General features: G+C 42.2%; 4 protein-coding genes and 1 pseudogene across 5 annotated transcripts in view; 2 read left to right on the forward strand and 3 right to left on the reverse strand.

The window, feature by feature from the left end:
* Positions 1 to 2,926: 2,926 nt before the first annotated feature.
* LOC149108856 (uncharacterized) lies at positions 2,927 to 7,651 on the forward strand. Of its 2 annotated transcripts, none has more exons than XM_089295017.1 (3): positions 2,927 to 3,000; positions 3,985 to 4,650; positions 5,717 to 7,651. In XM_089295017.1, the coding sequence occupies exons 2-3, from the start codon at positions 3,996 to 3,998 to the stop codon at positions 6,175 to 6,177; spliced, it is 1,116 nt and encodes a 371-aa protein (XP_089151143.1). In that variant the 5' UTR covers positions 2,927 to 3,000; positions 3,985 to 3,995; the 3' UTR covers positions 6,178 to 7,651. The 2 variants fall into 2 exon arrangements, with proteins under 2 accessions (XP_089151143.1, XP_089151144.1); XM_089295018.1 differs by having other exon boundaries at positions 2,957 to 3,000; positions 3,105 to 4,650.
* LOC149108857 (uncharacterized) overlaps positions 2,953 to 20,178 on the forward strand; it is a 27,167-nt gene continuing 9,941 nt past the window's right edge. Inside the window, exon 1 of the mRNA XM_089295021.1 lies at positions 2,953 to 3,000. The gene's annotated coding sequence lies outside the window, so the exon portion shown is untranslated. The remainder of the gene's footprint in view (positions 3,001 to 20,178) is intronic.
* On the reverse strand, positions 8,490 to 9,280 carry LOC149108858 (uncharacterized). The gene is made up of 2 exons (XM_089294561.1): positions 8,913 to 9,280; positions 8,490 to 8,721 (listed from the first exon to the last, which is right to left on the reverse strand). Exons 1-2 carry the CDS (start codon positions 9,278 to 9,280, stop codon positions 8,490 to 8,492), a joined length of 600 nt encoding a protein of 199 aa, XP_089150687.1.
* Positions 9,443 to 10,886, reverse strand: LOC149108859 (uncharacterized; annotated as a pseudogene).
* On the reverse strand, positions 10,785 to 12,257 carry LOC149108860 (uncharacterized). Its single transcript, XM_089295022.1, has one exon. It carries the CDS (start codon positions 12,243 to 12,245, stop codon positions 10,863 to 10,865), a length of 1,383 nt encoding a protein of 460 aa, XP_089151148.1. The 5' UTR covers positions 12,246 to 12,257; the 3' UTR covers positions 10,785 to 10,862.

Genomic DNA, 20,178 nt, shown 5'->3' on the forward strand with positions numbered 1-20,178 from the left:
TCATACATTGGCTTTGACTCAAATCAGACGAGTATGTGGCATTCCGTAAAGCATGCGCACTAGAAACGCAGCAGAAATTACAATGGCTTCTACGAATTTTAACGATTCGCATTCAAGGCGAACAAAACTTAGTCTCCTCCGCAGCCGTTGTTAGGGTCGTCACGCAACGCTTCTCCCCCACTAACGGCTGCTTAAATCCGAACCCCATTTGTTTCCCTTTGTTTAGAGTTCACGTGAAAATTACAGAATGCTCCAATCACACGTTGCCTATTGTTAGCTCTGAAACCAATCACGTATCAGTAGTTTGTCAATGACGTCAGTTTCCCGCGTAAATTCATCGCCTCCTTCGCGAGATGTTGCGAGACATCCCAGAGATTTCCTATGGATCTCACTCCGAAGAAAATAGTCGAAAGTAGCTCTAGGTGCTTCATTTGTTCGTCGGCTTCCCTCAAGAATAACAAAATCTTTATTTTCGGTAAGAGTTCACTCGACATTGCTGAAGTCATCCGATCCTCGCTATCGATGGAGCATGGAGTGAGTCGTTACTCAGAAAACAGCGAACTGTTCGTCTGTAGAGACAAATGCTACCAGCGTTTGATAAAATGTAATCGGGTATCGGATAAGTTGAAGGAGCTAAAGAAAGAAATCGAAGAAGTCTTCAAGGCAAGAGAAAATCCCAGGGTAAATCGCCTACTACATCCAGATGAGAATGCCGACAGCGGTGCCAAAACAGTACATCAACTTCATCACCTCGAGGAAAAGCATCCAAATCGCTGCGATTTGCCGATACCACTTGGACTTCTTCTGCCTTCCACGAAGATTCGGATGCGTTGGGAACACCAATTTCTGCTGACAGAGCGCCGCTGGGTTCCTGCTTATCACCGATTCAAAGTCATCCCTTTGGTCTGGTCTTACGGGCTTTTCCAAATGCACAACTGAAAGGAAGTTCTCCCCTTCCAATGTTGACATCGACGCCGATTTCTGGCCATGGCTCTCGTGATACAAGTCAAGTCAAAGTGTCCTTTGAGTATCCGAGTAAAAATGTGAACAAAACTTTATCATCGACTCATCAGTCCGTTGGAAAGGCCTCGGCTCATGGCGTTCCATAGCAAATCGCGGGAGCAATAATAAATTGTTAACCACTACGACAACACAAGTGGAAGAGCTTGATAAATAAGAGATTTGTCGCCAAAGCCGGTAGCCAGGTTCACAAAAACATCTTTCCTATTTAAAACTATTTTGTCAATTGCCAGCTTCTGATGATAATTTAAAGTGGGGATTTTGAACTTGGAAGACACCAAAATAAAGGCTTCTTCGAGCGACGCCATGTTGGTTTCACTATCAGTAGCCGATAGAACACGAGTTGTGATTGGACAATTTAGTCTTGGCGCGACCGCCTCAGGAATATGTGAGGGATATTGTGATTGGCTAATCCGCGGAAACAAATGGGGTTCGGGTTTAAGAAGCCGTTAGTGGGGGAGAAGCGTTGCGTGACGACCCTAATAACGGCTGCGGGGGGAGACTAAACAAAACTAGTCGCGTCTTGAAATACGTCCTGCACGATCGAAATCATACAAATAAATTGAAAAATTGTACCTCAGTGACAGGCAGGAAATAAAAAATTGTTCTCCATATGCACTTTAATCCAAAAGTCTCGTGAAAATCGCAATCTTAATTATGGCAGTGTTTATTGGTACACGGTAGTCGAAAAACTTACTATCAATGGTAACAGCACGGAAAATAAAAGTTTTATACTTAAACTCCATCTGTCGACTTTTCTCCTGGAAAAAATATCATCGCAAGTCAACGCAAGTGCACGCAAGGCCTGACCAAACGGGCTCGCAAGTATATAGACCCAAGTTTTCAACTTGCATGTGCTGTACTAGCGAGTCCGTTTAGCCAGTTTGTTGGCTCTGTTGCTGTTGTGCTGTTGTTGTTTTGGTTTTGCTGTTTGCTTTTTGTTTGCTTTTTCCTGTGGAACATGTCGTTGTCACTTTTTGAGTATTGTCAATATCTTTTGTTATTCTTTACGTGGCAAATAAATGATAATGATAATGATGATGATGTTGATGATGGTGTGCACGGACAACTGCGTCAATGAAACAGACCGGCACTAATTCATGAACTTGACACGCGAAAGTATGACGGGCGTGGCTTATTCTAGGACGTTTTTCCTACACGTGCTAAATCGCACAGGCGAAACGGTATCGTTGTCTATATCGTCGGATCAGAAGGGTGTTTACATCAAATGTCTCTCATGAAACACTCGAACCGATAACAAAGAAATATATAAGAATTTCACATTTTTTAGTATAAAAATCGTATCATTTAACTTCAGGCGAAAAGTCATAATCCCATTTCTACAATACAGGAGAATTTAAATTTTAAAATTCGCCTCAAAACCTCTCCAGACTCCTCATTCATATTAATTTTCTTCTTCAGCCCTCGGTGACTTAGCTCCGCGAAGCAGGTTGCCAATATCAACAAAGCTTTCTTGGAACAATGAGAAGTACAGTAAGCCTCTAGCTTCCTTTAAAACGTTGATAAATTCAGTTACCGGGAGATCAGTCAATTTGGTTTGTTTATTACTAATGTTCATCAATTTACGTGACTTGCATCACGATGGCGCACTCACTTTTAATTACTGTTCAGCATTTTTCAATATATTACTTTCTAATAAATAAACTTTCTTTTAATATTTGAAATTTTGCAAATTATCTATCGACGAAAGATCGCGCAAGATTCACAATCCATTCAAAACCGCGTAGAAACCGCAGAGCGAGAGCATGCACAAATTATGAAACGTAAATAGTGCGTGTGTGTTTTTCCATCGCGGAACGACATTGACCTTTCTATTAAAAGATCAACACAACACGCATACAAGTTGTCACGAAACAATAAAACAAATCGAGTATATAATCCGATTGAAATAGTGTTCAGTAGGTCATAAATTCATCGAGAAGAAGAGAATCGTAGACGAGAACCGTCCTGTTTGTAAAGGTAAACGTGTTCTTCCTAAAATTTCAAAATTATCACTCGATATGATTTTAGTATCGTGGAAAATGCGAAAATTATCTTTGTCTTGCGATGTGGTGGGCCCGTAGGCTCGTCTGCAGACTTGACCTTTACTTTTTATGATGTGAAGTAACTATACCAAGATGGCGAAATTTCAGAAGTCTCCACAATCCAGTATATGAAAGTACATGTACGGCATTTTATCAGTAGAAATTAATTATGCATGTGGTAGATTAGGAGTAACTGCAGAATATCCTGCCACCAGCATCATTTTTTTTTTCTTAACGATGATGATATGGATCGCTTCTGCGATAAGACTATTTCGACATGAAGTGCTAGCATATAATTTATACAAACTCGAAACGACTCACCGCCATTTTGGATTAACTCTGAGCCGTTGCTTCATGCTTGAAGTTGAAGGTTTGTTTGTTAAGGTTCGGTTCTTCTTATCGCGCTTTCCTCGACTGAGGAATTTAACTTCCAGTGACTCCTTCCAATACACTTAAAGAGTTCACTGAGTTTAATGAAATGAGGTTTTGGTTGTACCTCATTGACAAAGCCACTAGGCTCCTTCAATCAGTTTATACATGTACTTCTGTCGTCGTGACCTTGGTCACGTTATTTTTTCGTCGTTGCGTGACGGTCTGATGATTACTTATCATTATATTTCGTCCTGTAGAAAAAGACGTACAGACAAAAAAAAAACCTTTCTCGAGTTTCAATGCTAACAAACAAATAATTTTGTCAGCCATCACTAAAAGTGTTTTTCTTATCAGCTATTTTCTTTATGCAAGTCCCATTTTCTTTCTAAACTAAAGCTGAGATCAGAAAGCCGCGAAATTTGGAGCATTTCCCTTCCGCCGTTCTCTCCCCACAACTCGCCTCAAATTTTATAACGAGGAATTTTTCCCTGCAGTGGTTAGATTTTTTTTTCGCCCTACTCTCCATATCTCCTCTCATTCTTTTCAGCAACGAATAAAATGGCAGACGGAGTGGATCCGAAGCCAACAAGTGCTCCTGGTGGGGTTATGGACCGTTTCAAGAACATGCTCTATAAAGCGAAAGACGCAGCAAAAAATAACATGAACATGGGATTTATGGGCTTGTTGAAGGACAATCAGATCACGTTAAAGAACCTTCTCGTGTCCGGTGTTACCGTGGGTTTACAGGTGCTTTTGAGTAAGGAGGTGTTCGACTGTCCCTTGAACCACCACAAAGCCTATGGAACTACGTTTCTGGTGGCTCCAGTTTTTATAGTTTTCTTCGTCAATCTAGTGGTCCTTGGTGAACTTTCCACACTTACAGACAGAGTCTGCATGGGAAAGTATTACCGGTGGTGTGACTGTGGTGCTCGTGTCTTACCAGCCATTCTCAAGGCTTGTTTTGGACCCTTCTTTTGGATGATCGCTTCTTTTGGTGACACTACGTACTACGTCTGCAGGGAGGTTGGACAGGCCATCGAGAAAAGAAACCTGACTAACGAGACAGAGATCAAAATATTACAAGAGAAATTTGCAGAGGCCAAAAGTCATTCCCATGTGTTGGCTTGGGTGTTATTCTCCATTTTGGTCTTTGTAACAGCCACCGTAATCATTTCGGGGAGATGTGCGCTCAAAGATAATCACCTTTCAGAAGGTTAGGCATTAGTTTGCCAGATAACGCTTTGTAGCCCTTAATCATTAGGTATCTTGCAATGAAAAATGCGCTGGGGCTCTGAATCCACTTTGCATTATACAGTATATGATTTTTTTTTGTTATTTTTTTTATTGTTATTATTATTTGAAATGATCTGCTGGCCAGAAATGCGTCAACAAGAAAGTAGCCTTGGGTGAGGGTGGGGGGGGAGGGGGGGTAGGGGAGGGGGGAAAGTACTTACGCTGATCTCAAATTTTCGTACCATAGGCCGTATCTTTCAAGCTATAGTGGGCAAACTTAGGGACATTTCCTCACATTAATCATGGAATATTTTGGTGTTGATTGTTTGGTCATCTGACTTCACGTTTCTATGGCAGCCATAGACCCACCCAAATTTGCTGTTTTGTATAGCCAGGAGCCCGTGGGCTCCTGGTATAGCTTAAATAAGAAATGTTTGGAGATTTCACTCCAAATTCTTTAACAATATATTTTTCATGTTTTTTTGTTTGTTTGTTTGTTTTTTACATCAATTTTGGAGTTGTTGTTGTGATATTTTTGAAAAGATGGTGAATCCTAGATGGCCGGCATTTTGAAATATAACGTCATTTAGTCCTGGTATGATGTCATGATTGATACGTCATCGTCGCTTAAGTAACTAAGTTTGGATGCTTTACATGTCATGTAAGTTTGATCACGACTAAGTCAATACTTACGTTTGGGGAGGGGGAGGGGTGGGCACAAAAACCCCCAACCCCAACCCCAACCCCAACCTTAACTCTCAGGCTGACGAACGGAATAAAAAACGGGATTAAGATTTTTGCGAAGTTATCATCCACAGATTGCCTCCTTTATAGATGCGTTGCATCGAACGAATCCTTATTTTCCCTCAGAATTGCGCAGAACAAACTTAACCTTTTGATTATCGAAGATATTAGTTTCGCAGGATACGTCCTTGGTACGTTTGAATCCTCTGGCGTGTGATAAGATTACAAGGACGGAAAGGTCTGATATACACCCAGCCATTGCGCTTTAGTTTTTAAACGTGTTTCTCTCTCTGTATATCTAGATCGCTTCAGTCTTGAGAGACGTGAGGCTGTTGCTGCGATGATTGCCTTTCACGAACGTACCAGACATCTCGACAAGGAGAAGAACGATAAAAAGCGACAAAAAGAGGCTATCACGAGCGACGCCGATCCCGAAACTATCGCCAGAGAACCTGAAAGCAACGAGGATAACGACAAGACGGCAGAGGAGGCAGCAGAGAGTGAAACATTCCGCCTTTTGGGGAAGTACAGAGAAATCACGCTTTACCCTGACGGCGCCCCTGAAGAATTTGCCCAAAAAAGAGTCGAAAAATTGTTTGAGAATTGGTCCAAAGAGGACGACTGGCATTACCTTAAAGTGTATGAAGAATTTGCTGGAATGTATCCCAGAGTCACGTGTGGGAAGCCATGGGTGCCATGGGTGTCTGATTCCTTGCTCAAGACCAAGAATGTGTTAACAAAAAGTGTCTCGCCATCTGATTAAGTGTTTAAATTGCACTAGACAGTGAAACAACACCATCATATCACAGCAATTTTTGATCCCGTGAACTTTTGGTCAAAACGATGCCTAAACGATGCCACTGAGTATCTTCAGTTGTACACAGTTAAGTAAAGAGTTAAAGGGAGATAAATTCCTCTAAAAGAACAAAGATGGCGACTGCTACATTTCCCCATGATTCGTAGCGCCCAAAAACGTACGCAGAGGTACTAAAATCTCCTAACTTGCACAATGTCGTTAGTACAGAGGCAAATAATGCAAAAACATGGCTTTCCTTGTGCCTGATGGGCTGCGATGGGTTTGCCAAGTATTGTGGTAAAATATACAGCTGCCATCTCTTTTTCTCATGGAGGACATAGTTAGTTTTCAGTGATTTTCACCAGACGGAACAATACAATTTGAAAACGAGTGCCGATTTTTTTTCAAATTGACATCGTCACCTTGTGTGCGTATAACCTGTTTCGACATATCTTTTGTATTATAGCTTAAGTGCACATTTCTACCAACTTTTAACGAAACTAAAACTATTATATTCCATTTAGGTTTCCATCGCTGTAAACATGTACATTAGGTTTTGACTTAAAAAGTCGCGCCATTGATGCTTGTGTTATTGCCCCTTTAACTGGGCCTAATATTGTAGTTTAAATATCAAAATCAAACTTTTTCTGTCTGCTTTTACCATTTTGAGCAGTTCCCATCGGCTGGTATTGGGCCGACGGCAGAGCCTGTGTAGGGTAAGACTAACGTTTTCTACATTTATGTAACGGATGTATCAACTTATTTTTAGGATAACCCAGTAAAAAGATTTAACACAGTAGGTTGGTTTCAAACTTGTCGTCCCGTCTCGAGGATGGCAACTGTTATATATTGAGATCATTAATTGGGCACAACAAGTCAGTGTTATACGACGAGCTGCTCACTACGACTGGCATGAAATCCTTATATTGTAGGCACTTAAATCAGGCGCTAGTACTTCTTTTTAAATGCTTAAGTGGTCTGGGACCTACTTATCTTGCAAACCGTTATAAATATAGGCATACACCCTACGGTCTAAGAGGAGAGAGCTCGACTTTAGAATTACCTAATTTCAATCCTAAATTTAAAAGGAACTCTTTCTCTTATTTATTAACTAAGTTATGGAACAGTTTGCCCTCTTAGGTACGTCTTTTAAGTGATGTAAATGACTTCATAAGTAAATTGCAAGATTGTAGCTTTTTAGAATGTGTCTTACAGTTTCTCTGTTACGTTTTTAGCTATCTTATAGTTATTTACCCTTTTTTTTCTTTTTTTGTGGGGCTTATATCTATTAAGTTGTTTTAAAATAGAATAACGTTGTTACCTAGAATAGAATAATATTATTAGCTGTAATTACTATAGTTTTCATTTATACAGGTTCGTATTTTGAACGAGTTCTTAGCTCCGCGACGAAACGTGTTAAAATAAACGATTAATTGATTGATTGATTGATTGATTGATTGATTGATTGATTGATGAACACCTATTACAGCCAACCTTCCCGTCGTGCGCTGGCGTATGTCGCATTGATTTTATTGGCTACTGTATTTTCCATGGCAAGGTATACAATAATTATGCAACGCTTTTCAGCGCTTAGAGAAACCATGATTGCCTAGTCTGCGTGCAGACGGTTACAATTTCCTACGGTGGCCCGCAAGGGCCACCGCACATACAAACTTTATATTCCTCATACAAACTTTATTTAGCTCTTATTAACCGAGCAGGAGGTCTGTATGGGAGAATCTTGACCGAGGTCGTGAGTACAGACCGAACGCAGTGAGGTCTGTACACACGACCGAGGTCAAGATTCTCCCATACAGACCGACTGAGCTCGGTTAATAAGATGTTTATTATATGGCAAACAAGAAACAAATAATTCGTTTAATGTAACTGGTTTGTACTAGCTGACATTTTGCTTGCGAACGGCAATGAGTTGAATTTTAATCTGCCAAAGTTTGCTTGCCCTCTTTACTTTTTTTTTTCATCAGGCTTGGTTCCGAGTTAAACCAATTATTCGAATTTTAACTGAACATCAATTTCTACGACGAATTTGCGATCCTAAACTAGTGAAAACATCTCTTCGTGGTCGCAAAAGAAAAACATCCACTAAGCGTAGTCACATGACCCAAGCATTTGCACTTTAAATACGCTATAATAAAGTGTCCTTCACATCATACTCCCCCTTCTCGATGGGCCAGTGGCTCATCGACCTATCAATAGGAGTTTCTTGTGTTTCTAGCTTAAAGTTCACTATAGTTCTAGTCTTAAAGTTTGCTGTTGTCCTATTCTTCTGCGTCATCTTCTGAAAGGAGTTCTGATGGGCAAATTCTGGTGATCGGTCTTGATAATTCCTTGCGGCCAACTCTGACTTTGACAGTTCTCACGTGCTTGTCCTTTCCTGGAAAGACCGCTAGGACTCTACCAAGCGGCCACTGCCCACGCGGTGTGTCCGGTGCCACTACCAAGACTACATCATTAACTTGGACGTCTTTCTGTTCCTTCTGCCACTTGGACCTACGATTCAAAGTTGGTAGCCACTCTCGCAGCCACCGGTGCCAAAAATGTCACACTAGTTCTTGCACCCATCTCCACCGCTTCTTGGGACTGAACTGGTCACTATCAACTGATCCAGGAACGAACTGGCCTCCTACTTGTCCAATCAGGAAATGATTTGGGGTGATGGGTGTGTCATCTGATTAGCAGACTGATTCGTTAAAGGCCTGGAATTTATGAGTGCCTCTGCATCCGTAAATGCTGTCATCAGTTCTTCATCGGTCACATCTGCAGTTCCCAATATCGCATAGGTTGCTCTCTTCGCTGACTTGATCATTGTCTCATGTACCCCACCAAAGTGAGGTGCCCATGGTGGGTTAAAACTCCACTTGATTCCCTTGTTGGCAGCTGATTTCTCAATCTTGTCCCGCTCCAGTTGCTCGACGAGCTCCCTCAGCTCTCTTTCCGCGCCTACAAAATTAGTTCCGTTATCAGAAATCATCTCTTCTGGCAGCCCTCTCCGATTGGCCATGTGATAAAACGCGTTCAGAAAGGAATCTGTATACAGCCCATAGGCCATCTCTAGGTGAATAGCCCTCGATTGTAGGCATGTAAATAAACAAAGGTATCGTTTAGCTCTCTTCTTGCCCCTCCCCTGAACAGTTACAAATGGTCCCGCAAAGTCAACCGCTGTTCGGGGGAATGCTCGTAAAGGCAGTCTTAGTCGAATCTTCGGTAGGGGGGCCATTATCTGTTTAGCAGCCTTCGCCTTTCTCTTCCGACATTCACAGCACTCTCTTTCCCAGTCACGAATCTCCTCTCTACCTCGCGTGATCCAGAATCTGGCTGACAGCAAGGACAATGTGTGATGGTTCCCACTGCATGGTTACTTCTTTCATGATAGGACTTCACAATTAGCCTGGTCACCCCACTCTTCCTTGGTAGAATGACTGGATATCTAGCATCGAAAGGCAGGTAGTTTGCATAGCGCAGTCTCCCATCTGATCGAAGCAGACCATCTGCATCTATGATGGGGTTCAAACTTAGCAACTTGATGCTTTGCGGGACAGACTTGAAATTGACCAGCGCCTTGTATTCTTCTTGAAAGGCTTCTTGTTGTGCCTCTTTGATGATGCCAGTCTCTGCATCTGAGATCTCTTGACTGCTAAGTTCTCCAGAACTCCTCTCCTCTAGCGGCGTTCCACAGTTGTTCACGAATCGATGTACCCATGCCCTAGCTCTCAATAATCTGGTCCAGCTTGAATATCTGCTGGGATGCAAACGCCAAGTCTTTGCGGGGTAAGCGCGAATAGTACTGGTTCTGTGCCTGGTACATCAAATGTTGCCCTCGCTTTCTTGCGGACTTCTAGTGTTGCTTCAGGAGTTACATCAATCTCTGTTTTTGGCCATGTGTCCTCTGGCATGCTCAGGAACGTCGGGCCCTCCCACCACATCTCGCTTCCTTTTACCTCAGTCACAGACATTCCTCTGGTTGGCAGGTCAGCAAGGTTCTGGTGTGTGCTAACATGACGCCACTGAGAAAGACTGCTTGAATCATGTGTTTCTCCTACTCGATTCGCTATGAACGGTCTGAAATTGCGGCTGGGTCTTCGAATCCACCACAGCACATTCATGCTGTCACTCCAGAATGTGAGTAGGCTCTGATCAATTTTAAGGACCTTGGCTATAGACAGGGCCAATCTTAATCCCAAAACAGTTCCCATAAGCTCGAGTCTTGAAATGCTTGTAGCTGATAGTGGTGCCACTCGTGTCTTGGAGGCCACTAGGCTGGTAGATACTGTACCACCCTTGTACTGGTACCTAACGTAAGTTACTGCACCATACGCATCCCCTGATGCATCTGTGAAAGTGTGCAAGGTAACGTACTGTTTCAACATGTGAGTTCAACTGCAGGCAACGAGGGACTTGCACGTCTGACAACTCCGCGAGTTCCTCAAACCACTTCTTGGCCTGTCTAGCTTGGCTCGGATCTAGTGGGTCATCCCAATCTAATCCTGAGGTCCACATCTCTTGCGGTAGAATCTTTGCTCGGATCACGTGTGGCGCCAGAAACCCCATAGGGTCAAACAGCATGGCTATCTTACGCAGGAAATTTCGTTTGGTCAACTGGAACTTCTCATCTGGTGGATTCACTCTGTAAGTTAAAACAACCACAACACACCAAGCGTTTTCATTGACGGCAAATTTCCTTTGTCTAAGTCCACTTCTAGAGCCCTGTCTTCTTCAGGTATCCTCTTAAGTACTTGTTCTGAGTTGGAAAGCCACTTTCTGGCATGCATATCTGCGGACCCCCACGGTGCTGATAGTTCCTCGTTAAGTTTTACGCACTCCTCTTCGCTAGGGGAAGAGTCCATGCTGTCATCCATGTATGTAGACTCCAAGATTGTCTCGGCAGCTCTCGGGTAGTGCTCTTGGTTTTCCCTTGCATGCTTCTGAGAAACAAATTGTGCCTGATATGGGCATGAATTAACTCCAAAGACAAGGCTATTGAACTGATAAACATCTGGAGGTCTTGACTGATCTACGTCCCTCCACAAGAAACGATGGAATAGTCTATTCGAGGGTGATATCCCAATTCTAAGATACATCTCTGCAATGTCACATACTAGGGTTACTGGAAAACGTCGAAAACGGAACAGTACATGAAAGATATCCCTTTGGAGTTTTGGTCCTTGGCAGATGACGTCATTCAATGACAGTCCATTAAATTTTGCAGAGGCATCAAAAACCACCCTAGTCTTTGTAGTTGTCTTTTCAGGTCTTACAATTGCGAAGTGTGGAAGACACCAGGCTTTCTCCTCTGTCTTAGAGGGTGTCACTTTAGAAATGTAGCCCTTCTGTGTGTACTTGCTGATGACTTCTGAATACGACTCCGCTAGCTGAGGATCCTTTAGAAGTCTCTTTTCAGTGCTGATCAACCGGCTTACTGCCATCTCATAGTTGTTTGGTAACTCGGGGGCGTTTGGTTTCCATGGCATCTCCACTTCATATCTCTCCCCTTTGAACTGCACTGAGCTCTCAAATGTTTTTATCGCCGACAGTTCCTCTTTTTTCAGCAGTTCTCTTTCTGTGATTGACCCAGATGAGTCGATCTCCCAAAACTTCTGCAATACAGAGCCCAATTCTTTCTCTTGTTGGTGAACGAAATAGGCCATGTTAAAATTTTTCTGCTGCACGCTGTCCTCTTTCAGCTTAGGTGAACCAATACACGTCCAGCGTAACGGCGTCAGTCGACCCACCGGCTCCCCAGGTTGGCCACGGACATCTCTAATGGAAAAGTGCAATTCGGCATAGTCTATGCCAATCAACATGTCAATGATTGGCCAAGGGCCAAGATTTGGGAAGTTAACACCTTGCAGGTGCTTTCGCTTTCCCGATTGCTCTTTCCAGTCAACTGGTCTCATGTTCCCAGTCACCGGTGTTGCTGTAAATGCTGAAATTCTTGCATGAGTCTTGCCATCAATACTCTGCAGGTCAAATTCCACTGGCATCGTTTCAAAGGAATCTTCCTCGCCATTTAACATATTAACTGTTATTCGTTGGGTGCTTCATTAGCTCAGCAGCCACATCACAATTTATGTAGGTCTTTGTGCTTCCGTCATCTAGTAAGGCATTTACAATCATTCTTCGCTCCCCATTCTTCAGCACCACCGGCACTGTACGCAAGGCAAGATACTTTGCTGGCTCTGGAGCTTTTGTGGTTGCCATGGTTGTTGTCAAGGAGTGTGCTTCGCTCCCCTCCGTGCCAGAAATGTGTACATTGTTTTCACTAGCTTCCATGTCCAAGAGTAGGCCCCTCTCTGGCTCTATCACTAGTGCCTCGCTAGCACTTCCACCATTTACAAACTGATCTTCATGCAATGCCCGATTGTGCGTTTTCTGACAGGCATCAATACCACACCGACTACTTTGAGCACATCGCCTTCCCTTGTGATTTCTTCCGAGGCAACGATAACACAGTCTTAGCTGTTTAGCCTTTTGCCAACGACTTTGCACATCCATTTTCTTAAACTCTGGGCACACTGGATGATTTCTCTTACAAAGTGGGCAATTTGTGCTCACAGGCTTTCCTGGACCGCTTGTCCGACCAAAGAATGTGTGTGAGCTATCTCTTCGTTTTCCTATCAGCCCACAAAGTGTCTCTGCCGCAACGGTCTGGAATTCAGCTTCTTGTATGATCCACTCACGAAGTGTCTCAACAAATTCCACTTTTTTCTGCTCAGATACCCACCTGTTGTAATTAGCAAGCATAATGCTGGTCATTTTCTTTTGTGCCTTCATGTATAAGGACCAATTGCCAAGTTCCTCTTTTCTTCCGGCCTCTTTCAGATTTATGACGATCACGTCCAGTAAGTCTGCCAACCTGTCTAGATGCTTGGCGTTTCCAGGACGAATCGGTCGGAACTGGTCCAATTCCTCTAAGTTCAAATTGATCTGACGGCGTTGACCACCGAATTTTCTCTCCAATCCGCTCTTGGCCGCTTCATAGGCCTCGGCCGAATGTCCTAAGCTCTCCACTGCTGCCAACGCTTCTCCAGATAAATACTTCTTCAACTGCAACAATTTATACTCTGCAGTGGCTGGCGCTTTGTCAACACAAGCCATAAATGCTGCCTTCCAGCTCCCATACGACCGCTTGTCTCCACTAAATACCGGAATAGAAACCCTCGTCAATTGTTTCCACATGTCTTTCCCGAGCTCATGTTTCGGTGATTCTTCTACAGTCTTCTCCTCCTCTTCTGGCTTGACATCCTTTCTTGGGGGGCTTGAAGGCGACAACTCAAACTCCTCGTCTATGGCACCCTCGAGCTTCGAATATTTTTCTTTGCAATCTCCTTTTGCACGGGCTAATTCCTCCTTCGCCTCTCTAACTTCGGCTTCCATTTCTTTTTGACAACGGGCATATTCTTCCTCCATTTTCTTTTGAGCACGCTTGACAGATTCTTCTTTTTCGCGTAATCGCTCCTCGAGCTCGGTCACGCGCTGGCGAGCTTTTGTTTCTTGTGAATGCAAATTACGTAATTTCCCGGAAAATCCCGACACTTGACTCGATAATTCATTCTTATTGGCGTCCAAATATTCTTGTACATTTTTTTGGGCATTACAGAATTCTTTCTCGATTTCCTCAAGTTCGCGGCTTGTCTTCTCAACAGCATGCCGATCTCTAGCTTCCGAATACAACACAGCCAACGATGTCAAATCTTCAACAACATTCTCTTGGGCTTCGTTAAGTTTTTTCCTCGAAGCTCTTATTTCACGGTTACTCGCTACTCCATCTTCTAATAAATCCGCCAGCTGATTTTTTCGTCTTCTGAACAGCGATTTCAATTTGGCTTTCTTGATCTTTTGCTCCTCTATTTTATCCGCAATTTCGCCGTCGTCTGCGCCCTTCGCTCGGTCGCGGCGCTTCTTCTTCGAATTTAACGGCATTTTCTTGAATTCAGCGAATTTCCCCGACGTAAACCTCGCTCTGCTACCAATATGTGTCCGAGTTAAACCATTTATTCGAATTTTAACTGAACATCAATTTCTATGACGAATTTGCGATCCTAAACTAGTGAAACATCTCCTCGTGGTCGCACAACATCCACTAAGCGTAGTCACATTACCCAAGCATTTGCAATTCAAATACGCTATAATAAAATGTCCTTCACATCAAGGCTTTGTGTCATTTCCACTAATATTTGTAGAAGAAAATAGTCAATATTTTTGTATTTTAGGTTGACACTTTTTCACCCAAAATGTAACCAGTCTAGATGGGAAAATCTACACCGCGGTCAATACCGATTTAAGCCAATCAAATTCGAGAATTTGGTAGTTCCCAGTCCTTGTGAGACACAGCCATATAATAAATTCCTCACACAAACTTTGTATCGAAAGGCAATTTTTGTATTCCTCGTGCAAATGTTATATTCCTATACAAACTTTATATTTCTCGTACAAACTTTGCATCCAGATGCAAACTTTTTATATCGACGTGCAAACTTTATACAAAGCACTGATCCGGAAGGAATCTGGGAACGAGTTTAGGTATTTCAAGATGGCGGACGGTGAAGGTGACCAGCGAGATATGATCGTCCGCTTTTTCTTTTAACAAAAAAGTGTTCCTAGTAAGCAGTAACAGTATCGAACCTTTTTTTGTTTTGGCTGAAAGTCGATTTCATTAAAATCTTACGTGTAAGAACCTACATTTTTTTAAAGTCTGGCAAAATAGGTTCTTGTATTCTGGGGTCGTTATTGGCAATTTGGGCTCATTGGTTCTTTATAATAATAATAATAATAATAATAAAATAAAAATAATAATAATAAAAAGGTTAGAAGATATCAAAAAATTTATATCTATATGTAAACGAGATAAAATTGTGTTTTAAGATATGCTAAAATAAATAAATGAATAAATAAATAATTAAAATTATGCCAGATGTTCTAAAGCTATCTTAAAAATAATGTTTTTGGTGTCTTTACAAAATTTAATGTAGTCTTGGCAGCACCTCACGTTGCTGGACAACGTGTTAAATAAACTTGCAGTCTGGTCCTGTAGAGTATTATTAATTAAAGATCTCTCTAACTGAATGCTGTTACTAGATCTTAAGCATCTTTCGTGTTGAAATACATTAAGTTTCAGATAACTTGGCCAATATGGGTTGTGAAGGGCTTTGTGAGTTGCCTTAAGTAGGTTCCGTTCGCGTTGTTCCTTTACGGGAAGCCATTTAAGTTTCGTAAGGATGTCTTCGGATGACACAAATCTACCAAGCACAAAACTAGCTGTAGCCTTTTGTACTCTCTGGAGATGTTTCATTAAATAATCCGGGAGTGAGTGGTATACTACGTCATTATAATATAGCTTGCTTAGAACCAGTGCCTGTGCCAAATTCTTTCTGATATGGAAAGGCAGGATGTTCTTTAACTTCCTTAGGGTTGTTACAGTAGCATAGCTACTTGTCTGACATTTCCTTCCCAGTTCAGATGCTCATGGATGTGAGACCCGAATAATTTAGTGGTGGTCACTCGTTCCAAGGGGATGCTGTTGATTATGATGTCGAACTTTTCAGTGTTTAAATGATGGACCTTTGATAACTGCGGAGTAGATAATAACATCAGCTTAGTCTTGGAAGGATTAATGACTAAGTTTGCTTCACGTGACCACGCTTCCAATTTGCCTATACTTGCAGAAAGTTCAGTTAGAGTTGATTGAAGATCTGCTGGTTTGCAGTGTGTGTACAATGTGGTATCATCAGCATATTGATGACATTTAACTCCGCGTACATATGACTGAAGGTCAGCGACGTCAAGATTGAAAATGAGCGGCCCCATGATAGAACCTTGAGGTACGCCAAAACTCACCGTACAAAGCTCTGACGTTTCGTCGTCGACTTGCACAAAGTGTTTCCTTCCTGTAAGATATTGGATCGTCCATTTAAGATATTCCTTGGAAAAGCCCAACAGGCTAAGCTTTTCAAGAACAGTCTTGTACTTGATGGTATCAAACGCCTTAGAGAAATCGGCTAGCACCATGAGGGTAACTTCTCCTCGCTTCATGGCGCGAATAATGTCATCTCTGATCCCTAATAGAACAGTAGTCGTTGAGTGTCCTTTCCTGAAGCCTGAGATATTCTCTTTTAACAGGAAGTGAGAATCAATGTAATCGATCACTTGGTGGTGTACGAGTCTTTCAAAAACTTTTGAAAGGACCGGAAGTATTGATATCGGTCTCATGTGTGATACACTGAAGGTAGGGCCACTGGTCTTAGGGATTGGGGTTATCCTCGCAACTTTCCAAACGTCGGGAAATGTTGATGTGACAATACAGGAATTTATCACGTCTGTCAAAGGTCCTGCAATCAGGTCGGCTACAGGCTTTAGGAGCTTAGCTGGTATTTGGTCAGGTCCTGTCGATGTATCGGAACGAATTGATTTGATTTCCTTGAGGACCTCTTCATATTTAACGTGGCGCGAGGTGAATGATCTTTCCCCTATCGGGCATGGCTGCAAGCTATCAACAAAGTTCAGTAGGTCTTCTTTTGCGTCAACGTCTGCATTTCCGGTGGTGCGTTGGGCAACTTCTGCAAAATGCTTGTTAAGCTCATTGACATCCAGACGTAAAGGCTGTGGACATGGGTTCAAAATACGGTGTATATTACGCCAGACCTCTTTCGGTTTCGTTGATGATAATGCCGTATTGATGAACGATCGTTTCGTCTCTTTGATCGTTGTTTTCAGACGATTACGGACGTCGCGAAAAGCTTGCCAGGCATCGGGTGTTTTTAACGAGTGTGCCTTGTGTCTTAGTACATTTCTCTGATTTTGAAGACCTACAATTTCCTCATCATGTAACCAGGGAGCTGGTGGCCGTGTGACCTTTGTGCGTGTCAGTGGAGCGTGTCGCTCAATACAGTCAGAGATGAGTGCAGTAAACATCTCTAACTTTTCTTCAGGATCATCTGTCGCCTGAATGATACTAAATGGAAGGGATGTAAAGTCGCGAACGAACTCTTCTTCCTTAAACCCACGCTCTTTTCGAATCATTTTAAACCTCGGAACAAAGCGCTCAGCACGAATGTTGAGGCACGCGTAAGGTGCATCATGGTCGCTCACATTTGAGCATGGAAGAACATCAACATGTGTAACACGCTTAGGATCATTTGAGATTATGTGATCAATCAAGGTCTCACTGTGAGGTGTAACTCTTGTTGGCTTTTGCACGTGCTGTGTTAGGTTAAACGTGTTCAATAAATCTGTGTACTGTTTTGTCAACGGCGCATTTGGCTTCAGCACGTCAATATTTAAATCCCCAGTAACAAGCAATAAACCGTCCCAGGAAGTTGACAGATCCGCCAACATGCTCTCCATTTGGGACATCCACTGTTGGGTATCTAGTATTCTTGTGGATCTGTATATGGTTCCCATTAATAAGTGACTATGTTTATTGCGTCTTTGAATTTCAAGCCACAAGTGTTCTAATTCAGGGTATCTTGATTCAATATCCTTACGCCTTTTGTACTTCACACTTTCTTTAATGTATGCACCAACGCCTCCACCTTTGATTTTATCTCTGTTCCTAAACTCGTTAGCATAGCCAGGAATAGTTACATGGCTAAGTAGTTGTGGGTTGTCTTTGAGCCATGTTTCGCTAAGCATGACCACGTCAAAACCATATCTTTGAATGACGAGGAGTAGCTCGTCGAATGTTGATGTCATACACTGCGTGTTGATGTGCATAAAAGAAAGTTGTTTTTTGTCTCGCAATGAGAGCATCGAAGTGGCGGTCGGAATTCCAATGCAAATCACTCGCAGCATCATCTGTCGTGTCCAAAGCGACTAGATCTTTTACTTTAAAGAAGGGAAGCTCAGATAATGTACAAGTACTACATGTCCAAATGCCAGGCTGATTAACTTTGATGGTTTTATGGAAACTGGCGTTGCTGTTTACACAGCGAACATGAATTAAATCATAACACTTATCGCACTGAAGATGTTTATGGTTTCGCTAAACTGGCTTTGAGCACTTTGGGCATTTGGCAGTAAATCCGCTTTTTGGTTTTAGGTTGCTCGAAGACGTATCCAACACGGGTCCAGGATGCGGATGAACGTCCCCACAAATTAGTATCGCTGAGGCAGTAACATTGAATGATGCGGTAGAGTTGTGATAGTAGAGTGGGCGACTCTTAAGCCATTTGCATTTCTTCGTGGTTGATGTCGGCGAATTTCGACTCCATTTGATAGGAGTTTCGATGAAACACCGATTACTTTCGATTGAATTCACCTTTAGGTCCGACTTGTAGGTAGAAATTTCAATATTCAGAGCCAAAAGAAGCAATAAAGCGAAATTAACTTCGGAGACTAGGAAGACACGTCTTTCCATGACCACACCTTCACACCTCAAGGACGTAAACCTTCGTCGGTTCTTGATCTGATTAGGTTCTTAATTTCTCTGAAAGAGAGATGTTGATTACCAGAAAAATAAATAAGCATGGGTTTGGTCCTTAAATAGACAGTATTCATTCACAACTGTACTATGATAAGCCTGGCACAACTGGTTACAGATTGTATATGCAGTGTTGCCTGTAATAAGAGTTCATAATTTAACTGAAACTCACATGTAAGAACCTGCTTGATCTTATTTGGCTAAGCAAGTTCTTCTTACATTTCTGGGCAACAAAACGGGAAATTTAAGCCAGCAAGTTCTTAATTCACTAGGTTCTTACACGCTGGTTTTTAAAGTGGAACATGAAGTTTACTGTAAGCTTTTGCCTTTTCGGAAGGATTTCCTGTTGAGAAAATCTGTCAGTGTTTGGAGGAAAGACTATAGAGAAATGCTATTTCTGCAAGATAAGGATGATTGCTCTGAAAGCACTGGCCTGGTTAGCGAACGACAACCGTGAAAATGTCGTCTGCGAAAGTCACTGGTTTCAATTATCCGTAGAGAAAAGATGGCGACTGGGCCCATGACCCATAATTCTTAGCGCAGGAAAAACTTACCAACGGTCATAAAAAAGTTAATAAATCAGTAATAAAATTTTAATAATGAAATCTTCATGATCAAGCCTAGCATGCACAAGGTCTTAAGAGCAATGAAAAATATTGCAAAAATACATGTATAGCTTTCCTTGTGCCGTAATGGGTTGTGTTAAGTTAGCAAGGTGTTGTGGTAAAATATAGAGCCACATATACAAGAACCATTTTTGCTCATGTCCTTTAACCAGCCATTCCACAAATATGAACGCGCCCTCTATACATGTGAAAATAGTTGGACTACTTATTCATACATTGGCTTTGACTCAAATCAGACGAATATGTGTCATTCCGTCAAGCGTGCACACTAGAAACGCAGCAGAAATTGCAATGGCTTCTACGAATTTTAACGATTCGCATTCAAGACGAACAAAACTAGTTGCGTCTTGAAATACGTCCGACACGACCGAAATGATTCAAAGAAATTCGAAAATCGTACCTCAGTGACAGGCAGGAAATAAAAAAAATGTTCTCCATATGCACTTTCCTCCAAAACTCTCGTGAAAATCAATCTTAATTTATGGCAGTGTTTATTGGTACACGGTAGTTGAAAAACTTACTGTCAATGGTAACAGCACGGAAAATAAAAGTTTTATACTTAAACTCCATCTGTCGACTTTTCTCTAGGAAAAAAATTCTTTGCAAGCCAACACAAGTGCACGCAAGGCCTGGCCAAGCGGACTCGCAAGTAGACCCAAGTTTTCAACTGGCATCTACCTGCGAGTCCGTTTAGCCAGTTTGTTGACGCTGCTGCTGTTGTGCTGTTGTTGTTGTTTTGGTTTTGGTGTTTGCTTTTTCCTGTGGAACATGTCGTTGTCCACGAGAACAGCAACTAGTTATCGATCTCACCATTGTCGCATAAACCTTAGCCAATTTACCATGCTCTACCAAGGCCCTTAAATTTGGAATTCTCTACTAGTATCTATAATTCGTTTCACAAGCTTC

Source organism: Orbicella faveolata, unplaced genomic scaffold, assembly GCF_042242905.1.
Source record: "Orbicella faveolata isolate gen_17 unplaced genomic scaffold, um_ofav_v1 contig_25, whole genome shotgun sequence".
In the NCBI taxonomy this organism is placed as follows: domain Eukaryota; kingdom Metazoa; phylum Cnidaria; class Anthozoa; order Scleractinia; family Merulinidae; genus Orbicella; species Orbicella faveolata.

What these genes read in the sequence shown, in the direction of transcription:
- LOC149108856 (XM_089295017.1), top strand. Translation starts at nt 3,996, where the DNA reads ATGGCAGACGGAGTGGATCCGAAGCCAACAAGTGCTCCTGGTGGGGTT. An exon ending in AGATAATCACCTTTCAGAAG is followed by an intron (nt 4,651 to 5,716) that starts GTTAGGCATTAG and finishes CTGTATATCTAG; the next exon opens with ATCGCTTCAGTCTTGAGAGA.
- LOC149108858 (XM_089294561.1), bottom strand. Translation starts at nt 9,280, where the DNA reads ATGGCCTATGGGCTGTATACAGATTCCTTTCTGAACGCGTTTTATCAC. An exon ending in TCCAGGCCTTTAACGAATCA is followed by an intron (nt 8,722 to 8,912) that starts GTCTGCTAATCA and finishes TTTGAATCGTAG; the next exon opens with GTCCAAGTGGCAGAAGGAAC.
- LOC149108860 (XM_089295022.1), bottom strand. Translation starts at nt 12,245, where the DNA reads ATGTTAAATGGCGAGGAAGATTCCTTTGAAACGATGCCAGTGGAATTT.